Below are 14125 nucleotides of genomic sequence, written 5' to 3'. Positions count from 1 at the left end.
ATTATTTCTGTTTTAATTTGATAAATTTTGGTTTGTTTTTAACGAATAAATGTTGCAAAATTTTTTTTTTCGTTGAAAAACCTACAAAAATGCCCAGAAGCGATTCAATTTAGCGATTTTTCACTCTGTTGTGCGAAATGTAGTAAAAGAGAATTTGGTACTTATATTCAATACAATTTTTTTCATAAAAATTATTTCCCGCCACATTTTTGACATTTGTCAAATACCATAGATGTCAAATACCAAACGTCAAACCTCATTCTGACAGATGACGTAACACAACAAATTTTAAACCATTGAAAAGTCAAATTATATTTTCTTTCGAAAAAACTTTGTTTTTATTATAAAAACTTGGTTATAAACACTTAAAAATACTAATATACTCGTAATGTTATTTCTGTTTTAATTTAATAAATTTTGGTTTGTTTTTAACGAATAAATGTTGCAAAATATTTTTTTTTCGTTGAAAAACCTACAAAAAAGCACAGAAGCGATTCAATTTATCGATTTTTTGACTCTGATGTGCGAAATCTCGTAAAAGAATATGGTACTTATATTCAATACAATTTTTTTCATAAAAATTACTTCCCGCCACATTTTTGACACCTGTCAAATACCATAGATGTCAAATATCAAACGTCAAAACTCATCTTGACGCGCCAAATTTAAATCAATGTAAAATTTCAATCGTAAATTTTATTTTCTTTCACTCACACTAAAAGTATATGCAATCAAGAATACCACTACCTAAAATTATAACAATTACTGTTTTATTAATAATTATAAAGCTGTTTTTTTTAATTATTTAAAAGTAGTTTTTATGTTCTTTTTTCAATTTCTATCTAATTTTACTATAAAAATTTGAAAATATTCAACTCGCTTTTCGGGCAAGGGGCTGGGATGTAGTAAACAAATCAATATTTGCCACCCTAGACGTATCAAAATGTGAGCGCGCTCATTCCAGACCTTACATCCCTGCATCTCTCGCTCCAGATGCAATAAAAAATCACGGAAATTTCGTTTAATTCTCGTGAAAAAAGTGCAAAATCAAGATGCCAGACTCGGATAGATCCTCCAGTGATAACAGTTTCAACGAGGAAGCTCTCCCAATCCCCATTCAAGTGTTTTTATGGAGACAAGTCAGGTAATTTTGTGAAATTATAAAAATTTCACTTAAAAAAATAATATTTTTTGAAGCCCATTTGTTAAACCAAAATTGGGAAAATTACACGAAGCATCATGCATGGTAATAACAAAAAAAAACAATAATATTTTATTATTATTAAAATTGTTTACAGTTTTGTCAACATTCAATGACTGGTCACCACGTAAAAATTTCCAAGTAAATATTGGACAAATTTCTAATTAAAACTTGTAGGAACTTAAAGAAGCGTGTAAAATATTTGAAAAAGTGCTAGTCCAGAATATACAGAGTGGCCTAAAACCCGATTTATGTGAAGCAATTCGTTCGATACCGAGATGGAAACTAATTCAAGCCTCTCTTCCACATGTGATGCATTCTGCTGCAAACTTACTGTTTACACGGTAGAAAACTGATTTTTCTAAAACATTATTTCAAGTTTTAACATTTCAGAATGAAAGATGGAAATATTCAAAGTTTGGGGGCTGTCGAAACAAAACTAATGTACACTTTGCACTGGATTATTCTAGACGCTGCAGAAGAATGCGCTGATAGTGATTTTGAAAAGGGCATTTTTCATTCTTCTCCATTTTATTATTTGTTTTCTATACCAACAATAACAGTAAGCTTTTGACAGTGATAAACGCGTTTTCAGGCACTTTTTTCAGCTTTTTGTATATTTATTTGCCCCAATGTGCCACCATTTGAAAGAATCGGATTTTCAAAATTTTCGGTTGGAAAATGGACTCAAAATATGGCAGGCCATGTGGGAGTTTCGACATCCCGAGGCTTTGTGTTTCACCTCTCACTGCAAGCCTAAACCTAAAAACCTTTTGGGGAAAAACCTGAAGCAGAAGACTCAGTTTGGTGACGTTTTTCTAGGACGTGAGTAGTTTTTTAGCTTTTAGTTAACAAAAAAAAAACAATTTTAACTAACAAATAACACCAATAAAAATATAAGTAAAAAAATAACCTGTAAAATGGATTTTAACTAATGGATTTTAATTTTTATCATGAAACTTTATCCCCCTTTTATTTTTTACACCGTTTTCATTTAAGAAAAGTATTCAATTCATCTGTGGAAAAAATATTTAGTCTTCTTCACAACTGTGAAGAAAATTAAATAACACCTAATAATAAAAAAGAAAAATATACAAAAAATATTACAATCATTATTTAAGATAAAAAAATTCTGATACAAGCCGCGTAGTGGCAAGTTGAAGAACAAACTATTGCATATACTATTTTTCCTATTTTGGAGTTTTTATGCTGTATAAAAATAAACTTTTTAAATTTAGGGACTTTTGATTTAGTTGGCGACACTCATTTAATTATTATAAAAACCATTCCGTTCACAAAAGTCGCAATTTTGTAATTATATGGAAAAAAAATATCAAAATCAAAAGTTGATTTTGACAGTTGACATATCGCGCCAAATCCAAATCATTCCAAAATGTGAAATTTTATTTCCTTTCGAAAAAAACTTTGCTTTTTGTTTTAAAAACGTGTTTAAATACTCAAACATAGAAATAACACTATTAAAGGAAATTTAGTAACGTTTTTCGGCGAGAAACTAACAAAAGTCGGCTGAAAGAATGAAAGTATTTTGTTGAAGTTTTGCTAAAATTTTTTATATTTTTGTAAGATTTTAAAAAGTCTTTTTCTGCTTAGATCACATCAGGTCAGATAAGATTAAAGCATTTTTTACCAAAAACCAAAACATATTTTGCCAAAACAGGGCGAAAAATTGCAAAATTGACTCCAAAATGAATTTGTTGTAAATTTAGTTGCGTTTTTTATCGAAAAACTCACCAAAATTGGGAAATTTTGTGAAAACAAGATAAAAAATAATAAAATTAAGTCTAAAATGTCTTATTTTTGTTTATGTACCTACGTTCTAGGTTTTAGAGCATTTTTGCTGCAAAATTAAATAAATTTAAAAAAATTTTCCAAAATGATAAGGCAAAAAATTATAAAAGTAAGTCTGAAATGCGCTTTTTTTAAGTTATCAAATTTGTGACATTTTACCTAAATTAAGTAGGGAATCCAAAAATTCCTTCTGCTGAAATTCAATATTTTTGATTATTTTGATGAATTTAAAAAGTTTCTGAGGAACTTAATAAATTCTAGATTTTGACAAAATAAAGCAAAAAATTGCGAAATTAGGTCTAAAAAGTTTTATTTTCAGTTATTTCGATAAGTTTTAAACATTTTCTTAATCAAGAAACTAAATATATAAAAAAGATTTTGCCAAACAAGGCAAAAAATTGTAAAATTGGCTCTGAAATACGTGATATTGGGAGCATTTTTCACCTAGAAACTCACTAAATTCCTGAAATCTTGCGACAACAGGGCATAAAATTACAAATTTCTGTTCTAATTTGGTAAATTTTTGGTTTTGTTTTAACGCAATTTCCCAAAATATTTTTTTCTGCTTGAAAAACGTACTAAAAATGCTAGGAAACGATTCAGTTTAGCGGTTTTTTGACCCTGTTGTGTGAAATTTTGTAAAAGAACAAAGAAAACACTTTTTAAGTAATTTGGTGATTTTGTAACTTATTTTGAGATAATTGTGAAAACATAGTGTTACTTCTTTATCTGAATGTAACTATATAACAATATGAATAAAAACATTTCCCCAGGACTAACAACTGGCAAATACCATAGGTGTCAAATACCAAACTTCAAGAGTCAAATTATAGTAATTGACATCGCCAACATTAAAAATATAAAATACACTAGACTGTTAACGCACCCAAACGAGTTTGTTAATAGAAAAAATATTGTATCAACGCCTGTAAAATTCTATAAAAATAACTCATGAAACTTCAACACCTTGTATACACACATAAAAAAGTTTTTGTGTGATTACTGTGAAAATAAACTAAAACAAAACTCACATAAACATGTTTTTTTACCATACTAACCTGGTTTTCCGTCATTTTAAGCTATTTACTAAACAATTATATTTAATTATATCGTACAGTAATAAATAATTGGGTGGTTCAAAAAGACTACTGAAATATTTATAAATGTATAACAAGAAAAGCAGGCAACATTTCCATGAGATTAATAAAAGATTTACTAAAAAGGAAAATAGGTAATTTATATTTGTAAAAATAAGTACTTAGGTAACATATCATTTAAAAAAATATCATTGACGTCATTTCGATTTGGTTTACAAAAGTATAACAAAATGAGTTGCGACGTAATATGTTGGTCATTATGGTTTTGTTAATTTTTGTACAATTTTCAGACGATTTAAAAGTTGATGAAATATATTTTGTCCTTGAAATAGTCAAGGCTATATTTATCGATCATCACTGTATATATTACATTTCGAATAATACCGAATTTGATCCAATAATATCAACTGTGTTAGCAAACACCAGTTTTCAGTATTTAAGTATTTCAAAAATTTTTTTAAGTGAGCACATATGTTCGGGATACATAATAACAACTGAAAATGTCAGTGAAGTTGCAAACTTAATTTTGGACGATTTGGAAACAAACGGTACAATTAAACCTCATGAAAGATTTTTGATTTTTTATAATTCCGTGTCAAGTTTTGAAAAACTTTCCCTTGCTACTATGATATACGCCATTGATATTATTTGTGTACAAATCCAAATGGTTGGTGACAAATTTACCAAAATCAGTGTTAAATCAATTTACAAGAATAAAACTTTGGCGAATTGGATTTGGAACCAAACATTTCTAGAGTTTGACCCTTTGGATTTAGTTCAACCTCAATGGACTCCATGCAGAGACAACAAACCCTTCGTTGTATCAACTTTCAACTGCAGTCCATATTTCTACGTTGGTGAGGGTGATAAAATCACTGGAGGTGTTGAATTTCAACTTATCAACACCATACTTCAAAAGTGCCCCAAAAGATTCGAACTTGTCCACAGTGATCAACCTTTTCTTAAATGGAATTTGGGAGTTGAAACAATTGTCAACAAATCAGCCGATTTGGCCTCGTGTTCATACTGGTTTATGACACAGAATTTATCTAAAGTTGACACAACTTATCCTTTAACCCAGATTTGTGTCACTTTTCTCGTCCCTAAACCGAGATTGCTTCCAGCTTTCACGTTCATTTGGCAGCCGTTTCCCGCGTCCGTTTGGGCCTTAACTCTCACGATGTTTGTACTGTTTTGGACTTCAATTCGTCGCATTTCTCGCGTTTATAAAGCGTTTAGAAAAAGTGTTATCAAAGACGGTAGAATTGACACTTTTCTTTATTTGTTACGCTTGTGGACACTTGGAGGTTCAAGTGCTCAATTGTCTGAAACCGCTCTTAGACTTTTGGCAGCAACTTGGTTTTTGGTTTGTTTGGTTTACTCGACTTACTATTCGGCTGGTATCACCAGTTCTTTGACTAACCCGCGAGTTACTGACACGATTAAAACCATTAAAGATATGGTTGATTATAAGGTTGAATGGTTAGAAGAACCGTATTTGAAAAAGTCGTTCAAAAAAGCACGTTCTGAAAAAATAAGGAAATTGGGAGATCTTGGTGTTCCTCAAAGGGGTAAACATGTTGCAAGAATCGTTAAACAATTGTCTAATTTGTACGTGACCGACACGGAGGATTTAGACAATTACGAGAGAAAACATCTAATGGTGTTAAAAGAGTGTCTTGGACAATTTTATATCGTTTTTCCTATACGAAAACGTTCCCCGTATAAAGTTTTACTTGATAAATACTATGCAAGGTTTCAGGAACAAGGGTTAATCAGTTTCTGGTTAAAAAATATCACGTTTTATGATAATTCTCACATTCGGTTTGGAGCAATGTTTTCGATTTATTCCGACGACTTGGACCATCACACTATTGATATAAATAGGTTTCTAGGAGCTATTTATTTACTTCTATTTGGTTATTTGAGCGCTTTTGTAATTTTTTTATTCGAACGTTTGGCCAAAAAAGCAAGCTTATGGTAGAAATAAAAATGCATTCTTATATTTTTCTGTAACTGTGTAATAAAATGAATCTAATTAAAGACTCATAACTTTTATCTGAAATAAACCTTCAACAAATAATTTTAGATACACTTAATTTTTTTTCTTATTTTATTAACAAAGTATTATTAGTTACACACATGATTTTAATAATTTTCAAAGTGTGAACAGCTTTAGAAATTTTATAATAAAAATTAAATTTCCTGTTTTTTAATTATAAAACAACCTAAACAAATACCGAATCTTTATAATCTCAAAAAAATCAAAAATGTGCTTTTTTGTGTACACACATTTAAGTTAACTATTATTTTCGAGAAATTAACCAAACAATAATAGGTTTGAATGTGTTTTCGAGAGATTTAACTAAAATTATTATTTTCGTTACTAGTACCTAAAGTACAGTTTTTCGGACTAATCGTTACTGCTTCCAAGGCAATAGCCGAGTCTGGAATAGATGACTCCACAGAAACTTTTTAGGTAGTGTTACAAATAACATTTTTTGTTATGCTCTCAAAAACATATTCAACATCGTTTTTTTTCTATTTTTGTATACTTTTACGGATATACTATAGTCTCTAAAATGAGTCTTTTTTTAATTGTTTCTCGAAATACTTTATAAATGAGATAAAATGAAAATTTTGGGATAAAGTACAAAAAAGACTCATTTTGGTATATCTACTTTGAATGAGAAACAACTATTTTACAAACACATTTTGGACCCCAAAATGAGTCTTCTTCGGATTTTTTCAAAATTTTTTTTAAATGAGTCTTTTTTGGATTTTGTCCCAAATTTTTTTATTTTTAAATATTATTTTCGAGAACTTAAATATACATAATTGGAAGTTTGAATGTGTTTTTGGGAGCTTTAAATAAAACGGTTATTTTGGTTACTAGTACCTAAAGTACAGATTTTTTGGACCTATCGGTTACAAATAACATTTTTTGTTAAGCTCTCAAAAACATATTTAGCTTCGTTTTTTTTCTATTTTTGTATACTCTTCCAAAAATAGTTATTTTACGGATATACTGTAGTCCCTAAAATGGACAGTGTTTTTTCGACTTTTTCTTGAAATAAAATAAAATAAAATGAAAATTTGAGAACAAAGTTCAAAAAAGACCCATTTTTGTGCATGTAATGTGAATGAAAAACATCTATTTTACACAAACACATTGGACGCCAATGTTTTCGGATTTTTCCAAAAAAATTCTTAAAATGAGTCTTTTTTCGATTTTGTCCCAAATCTTTTTATTTTTAACCATTATTTTCGAGAAATTAACCATACATAATAGGAGGTTTGAATGTGTTTTTGAGAGCTTTAACTAAAATTATTATTTTTGTTACTAGTACCTAAAATACCGTTTTTCGGACTAATCGTTACTGTTTCCGAGGTAATAGTCGAGTTTGGAATAGATGACTCCACAGAAACTTTTTAGGAAGTGTTACAAATAACATTTTTTGTTAAGCTCCCAAAAACATATTCAACTTCGTTTTTTTCCTATTGTTGTATACTCTTCCAAAAATAGTTATTTTACCGATATACTGTAGTCTTTAAAATGAGTCTTTTTTGGATTTTTTCCCGAAATAGTTCATAAATGAGATAAAATGAAAATTTTGGGATAAAGTACAAAAAAGACTCATTTTTGTATATCTAGTTTGAATGAGAAACAATTATTTTACAAACACATTTTGGACCCCAAAATGAGTCTTCCTCGGATTTTTTCAAAAAAATTCTTAAAATGAGTCTTTTTTGGATTTCGCCCCAATTTTTATTTTTAACCATTATTTTAGAGAACTTAACTGTACATAATAGGAATTTTGAATGTATTTTTGGGAGCTTTAATTTAAACTGTTATTTTGGTTACTAGTACCTAAAGTACAGATTTTTCGGACCAATCGGTTACAAATAACATTTTTTCTTAAGCTCTCAAAAACATATTCAAATTCGTTTCTATTGTTGTATACTATTCCAAAAATATAATTTTACTTTACGGATAAACTGTAGTCTTTAAAATGAGTATATTTTGGACTTTTTCTTGAAATGGTTTCTAAAATAAAATAAAATGAAAATTTGGCAGCAAAGTCCAAAAAAGCCCCATTTTTGTATATTTAATTTGAATGAGAAACAGCTATTTTACAAACACTTGAACCCCAAAATGAGTCTTTTTCCAACTGACACAAAAAATTCTTAAAATGAGTCTTTTTTGGATTTTGTAACAAAAATTTTTGTTTTATCTCATTTTAGGGACTATTTTGGGAACAAGTCCGAAAAAAACTCATTTTAGGGACCAGAACCTATTTGTAAAATAACTGTTTTTGGCAACGTTAACAAAAAATAACTATTTTTATTCAAACCAGATTTTCAAAAAACCCTTTATGAATGTTTTGTTGACTTTTATTGTTTTGGAACTATACACACAAAATCTTGTACAAAACTATTGAGTTTTTATAACTAGGAAAATATTGAAGACTAGAAAATATAACACCAGTAACAAATGTGCAATGACAAATTTTACTAAATATTAAATAGGTAAAAGTGCTACTTTTTGACAATACGTTCAAGACAGAAAACAAGGACTGAAAGCCCAAGCCCCAGAAGCAAAACACAAAAAATCCCTTGAAGTTTCTGTAAATCTATAACCTGAAACACCTCGAACGAATACTTGCGAAAAAAAGTTTTCATAAATCGAAATTTTCTCCTATTAACAAAACGTGCATACCAATGATTGATAAATCCATACTCGATGAAAGAAAGTATCGCTGTGTTGAAAATCTCCACATAGGGCGAATTTATTTTCATTGGAAAAACGCAATAAAAGCAAGCGATTTTCTGTGAGAGAAGCTTTAAATTATTTCGGCCATAATCATCCAAAATTTCAGAAAACATAACGTAGCTTTCTTCATCAGTGGGGGGGATTTGGACCATCAATGCGTGTTTACCATCACGCAGCTTTCGGTTGCATTCAGAAATGTTGGTTTGCATTTCAAACTGGTTTGATAGTTGCTGAAGCAGCTCCGAACTGGTTTCAAACATCCAGTTTTTGAGATAATCGTCGGGGTCTAGCCATTTAATATTGCTATCGGCCACATCTTGAAGTGTGTTGATATTTTTGGAAAAACGAGGGAATCGCAAAGAAATTGTGAGTCCGGCACAATAATAAACTGAAATAATCATGCAAAATATCGACATACTATTCAACAATATTCTCAAAGACAATTGAAGAGTTGGAATGCGATCAATTGAACCTAAAGAAAACATCCGCAAAGTGTAAATCAAGCCCAAAGAAAAATCACTCTTCAAAAAACTCCCACTTTTGCATAATTTGTCGCTAAAATTTGATATAAGAAAAAATACTAATGAAAAAAATACTAAAATGACGATGTGTAGTGCCCACAAGTCTAGCTGAAGTGACTGGAAGATGAAACTATAATTTGGTAAAAGTTCTGGTCGATGTATTAACAAAGTTCTACAATTTATGGTATATGGGACTGAATTTGAAACATTGAATTGATAAGTGGCTTCCAACCATGGTGAACAAATCGCAGTATCAACTTCGTTATCACCAACTTTCTTCACAGCTTTGATGTAGAGATGTTCAGAACTATCCTTATCAGTTGTCAGAAAAGTGTACTGAGTTGGCCATTTTGTTACAATCTCGTTTAGTATTTTGATATCAACTCCTTCAAACCTTTTCATCTCAACATTGTAAAAAACATAAGGAGGACAGTTAAACAGAGCAAGAGAGAAGTTTCTGTTGAAACGATTCAAAACTTTTTCGGGTATCCAAGCTTGTTTCTTGAAAAATCCTTCTTGAATTTGGAAACCCTCACTGATGATTTTATCATGGTGAAGGGACATCACCCTGAAGATGTTTTTTTCATCTGAAGAACGCAATAAATTCGCTTCGTTCCGAATTATCTCAATGAGAAATAAATTCAAGTCGTGGAGTTCTGAAGCAGCATTCATTTCCTCTCTATTAACATTTGTCGAATTTTCCATAAATAAAAGCACTTGTTTGTGGGACTTGAAGTATAGATTTATATTTTTTATGGAAAAAAGTCTCGAAAGTGTGCTTTCATTGTTACACAAAATGATGTACCCGTTACAGGAGTATGGCAATTCTTGCAACATTTTCATATTGTTCAGTGTTACTGAAATTATTTCTAAGCTTTGTATTGCTTTTGATATTAGTTTCGCATAACTGACGTAGTCTTCAACAAAATAGACACAACCTGAATTCCCAAAATTGAGTGTAATCAAATTAATAAGGAAGTTGATATTTTTATCGTAAGTGCATTCTGATTTCGGTATGAAAAAAACAGACAAAAGGCAAAAGTATCCACACTTCATATTTGTCACAATTGGAATTGATTTGTTTGCTTCATTCACTGGATTTTTCCGGGTCATTGGGTAAACAATGTGATAATTTATTAAAAACCAATTGTACAAATGTCAGGCATGAACAAAATATTAAAAATGCTTTGTTTACAATGTCTGTGATTTTTTTTTAAAGTCTATAACACCCACCAATTTTTTTTTCAAACTTGTAATAATCTTGTAACCCTCAAAATACTCAAAAGATGAAATAAACTTTTTTGTGCAGTTCCCAAAAAATTACAGTTTTGAGAAAAATTGCATTAAATTTTTGATTGTTAATAAAAAAATCAAAGAACTGTTTAATATTATTGACAATTGCTGAACGTTTAAATTTTGGTTAACAATTACTCTATTCAAAAATTTTTTTTTTAATTTTCTTATTGTTTTTGTATTTTTGGCCCTACATAAGCCATCCTAACTAAAAAATAATTTTTATGAGTTACTATAGTTTTCGTTGAGAGAGTCGATATGTAGTTATTTTAGTTACTAGTCTCTAGTATTAGTACTAGTACCTAAAATAGTTATTAATTTCTCGTAAATAGTAAAAAGTACAAAATAGTAGGTACCTAAAATAAGTATTCTCCTAGTACTAGTATTAGTAGTACCTAATACTGGTTTTAATTAGTACCTAGAACTAGTACCAAAAATAGTTATAAAAACTGTTATTTCCGAAGAATTAATCAAACATAATAAGAGGTTTGAATGTGTTTTTGTGAACTTTAACAAAAAAAAAAAATCAGCTTTGCCTCATATTTAGGTACTTGTAAAAAATAATTGTTTCAATTTCTGAAAGATTTAGTGTTTACATAAGTAGAGTACCTACTTTAAGTGAAAATTATATTTTATGTATGTAACTAAACGTGTGATAATTTTGTGATTTCATTCACAATAACAAGTCATTAATGTATTGTTACAATAAAATTAGTTTGTTTTCAACCGAGTAAGTCCTAAACAATGTATTTTCTGCCTCTGATACTTTTGCATATAAATATGAACGCAGTAGTCACCACTGATAATACGTTTTGGATTTATAATGTGATTAAATGGAGTTTTAAAGAAAGTCAGTGCATTTGTGTGATAAGTGGTGGTAATTTTCACCTTGCAGACTACACGAAAAGTCTTCAATATAAACAAATTGTTACATTGCAGTTAAATTATTTGAAAAAAACTGATCAATCACTTTTCATGTGTAAGGGATATGTTATTTTCTCAGACAATGACGAGGAAATCAATAAACTTCTGATAACTGATATAAATTTATATTTTCGACCCCACACACGCATTTTGTTAATCACCAAATGTTCGAAGAATTTGAAAATGAGAAAAATTTACGAAGCCACTGAATTACAACACTTACATTTGATAATAATTGAAGAGAAAAATTGTATTTTGGAACAAAAACGAAAGCTTTACTCCACTTTTCCGACACTAAATGGGCATCAAAATGCCAAAGTGGTCTCCTGCAAACACTTTAATTAGTTTCAATCGAACTTTTTCTGTTGTTTTATTCGACTGTTTTCCTTTTATGAAATTTAATAAACCAACAAACACTTATCATGGCATGGAGGCAAAAATGTTGGACGAAATGTTAAAAGGATGGCCTGTTAGTTACAATTTCTTAAAACGAAATTTTTCTGGGGATTTTTTATACGCCGTGGCTTTGAGCAAAATTAAGGAAAATAAAAACGATATGACAGTTTGCTCTTTTTGGGTGCCAGCAGTTTATAAATACAAAATTGCAAAAACCGTTGAATATTCACGTGTTTGCAGACATGTTTTAGTACCAAGACCGCAATTAATGACAAATTATAGCTTCATTTTTCATTGTTTACAAGCCAACTGTTTGCTTGTATTTTCTGACTTTATTTATCTGTTCTTTTATTACATGTCGCATGTCTTCAAGGAATTTTCTAACTGTCGTGGTTTATTTTATCAGAATATTTTCGCTAGGCTCTATTAAAAAAATTCCCCGTTCGAATACAAACCCAATCAGACTTCTCCTTACAAGTGTTTTGATTTTTTGTTTATTATTTTCGACGTATTATTCAGCTGGTTTAACTTTACTGTTACGTTTTCCTCGATTTATGAGAAAAATTGATTCGTTACAAGACGTTATTGATAATGAAATAAAATGGTTTGAACCCAATGATTGGATGAAAAATTGGATGAAAAACACCTCCAATGAACTAATCCAACAATTTGCTGATTTGTACGAAGGATACAATAACGTGACTCAAAGAAATGAAAAAATAAAGCGTGGAAATTATGGTTTATTAGTGGAAACAATTAGGGGAGTGAAAGAGAACCAACGCTATGTGATGTTTTCTGAAACATTGGACGATTTTGGGAAAAAAAAATTGAAAATTATCCTCGAAAGCGTTGCTTGTTTTTACAACGTTTTTCCATTGAAGCGAAATTCCCCACATGAGAATAAATTCAACAAAGATATACTCAATTTTATCGAATTTGGTTTTACAAATCACTGGTTGTTAAATTTTATTAGTAAATCTGAAACTCGGTATATGGCGTTTTTTTTTCAGAAATACTTAGATGAGGTAAATTGTCTAATTAATATGGAGAAATTGCAGGGTGCTTTTTACTTTTTACTACTGGGACTAGCTTTCTCAACCGTCGCATTTTTCACAGAATTGTTTTGGTCTCAAATACATAATTTGTAATATAATTACAGAAAAATAAAAAAATGCGTTTATTGTTGAATTACTTAATTAAAACTCTTCTAGTGCAACCATTTGTGTCTTTAGTTCAACATCATTAATTTCTTTGTGGCCTCTCTTTAACTACATCACCAATAAAATACCCTTAAAATATTCATTTTAAACGGAGTAAGTAATATTAAAGTCAACTCCACAAATCGATAAATTTTTGTTTAGTCAAGTTGGGACGTGTTTCGGCACCCTTGAGTCATCATCAACCGTTGAAAATTGTTACACTTTAAAATAAAAAATTTACAATATTGTTGTTAACTGTTAAAGTCGCCCGTCAACTTGACTAAATAAAAATTTATCGATTTGTGGAGTTGACTTTAATATTATTTACTATGTTTAAAACTATAAAACATCCACTTTGGGAAGAAAATGGACCGAGTTCTATAATGAAAATATTTAAATGATGAAATTAAAAAATCAATTTTCTACTTCTGAAAGCCCTAATATTTACATAAGTAGAGTAGAAAATTTTTTTTAGTGAAAATTATTCTTGATCGATGTACATTTTTTTTTTCATCTACAATAACAAGTCATTTAATACATAATTGCGACAATACGTCACAATTAGGTTGTTTTCAACTAAACAAGTCTTGAACAAAAATAGTATGTATTTTCTACTCCTGATATTTTTACATATGCAATTCAACACAGTAATCAGTAATGTTACATTCACTGATAATACATTTTGGATTTATAATCTGATTAAATGGAGTTTTCAAGAAAGTCAATGTTTATATGTGATAAATGGTGGTAATTTTCACATTCCAGACTACACAATAAGTCTCCAAATGGTTACATTACAATTAAATTACTTAAACAAAATTGATCAGTCACTTTTCTCCTGTAAAGGATATGTTATTTTTTCAAACAACGATGAGGAAATTAATAAACTCCTGATAATTGATATAAACCTA

The 14125-nt window shown here is 29.6% G+C and overlaps 1 protein-coding gene across 1 annotated transcript in view; it reads left to right on the top strand.

The window, feature by feature from the left end:
• Positions 1 to 999: 999 nt before the first annotated feature.
• Positions 1000 to 14125, top strand: part of LOC123008305 (protein unc-80 homolog) — a 45795-nt gene continuing 32669 nt past the window's right edge. The window contains exons 1-6 of the mRNA XM_044404094.1: positions 1000 to 1144; positions 1198 to 1246; positions 1299 to 1328; positions 1379 to 1545; positions 1595 to 1763; positions 1810 to 2026. Of these exons, the coding sequence (XP_044260029.1) occupies positions 1053 to 1144; positions 1198 to 1246; positions 1299 to 1328; positions 1379 to 1545; positions 1595 to 1763; positions 1810 to 2026 (724 nt within the window). The 5' untranslated portion in view covers positions 1000 to 1052. The remainder of the gene's footprint in view (positions 1145 to 1197; positions 1247 to 1298; positions 1329 to 1378; positions 1546 to 1594; positions 1764 to 1809; positions 2027 to 14125) is intronic.

Source organism: Tribolium madens, unplaced genomic scaffold, assembly GCF_015345945.1.
Source record: "Tribolium madens isolate multiple individuals breed KSU strain unplaced genomic scaffold, Tmad_KSU_1.1 Scaffold_3;HRSCAF=73;Tcas5.2_LG2, whole genome shotgun sequence".
Lineage (NCBI taxonomy): Eukaryota > Metazoa > Arthropoda > Insecta > Coleoptera > Tenebrionidae > Tribolium > Tribolium madens.
This window is presented reverse-complemented; position numbering and strand designations above follow the sequence as displayed.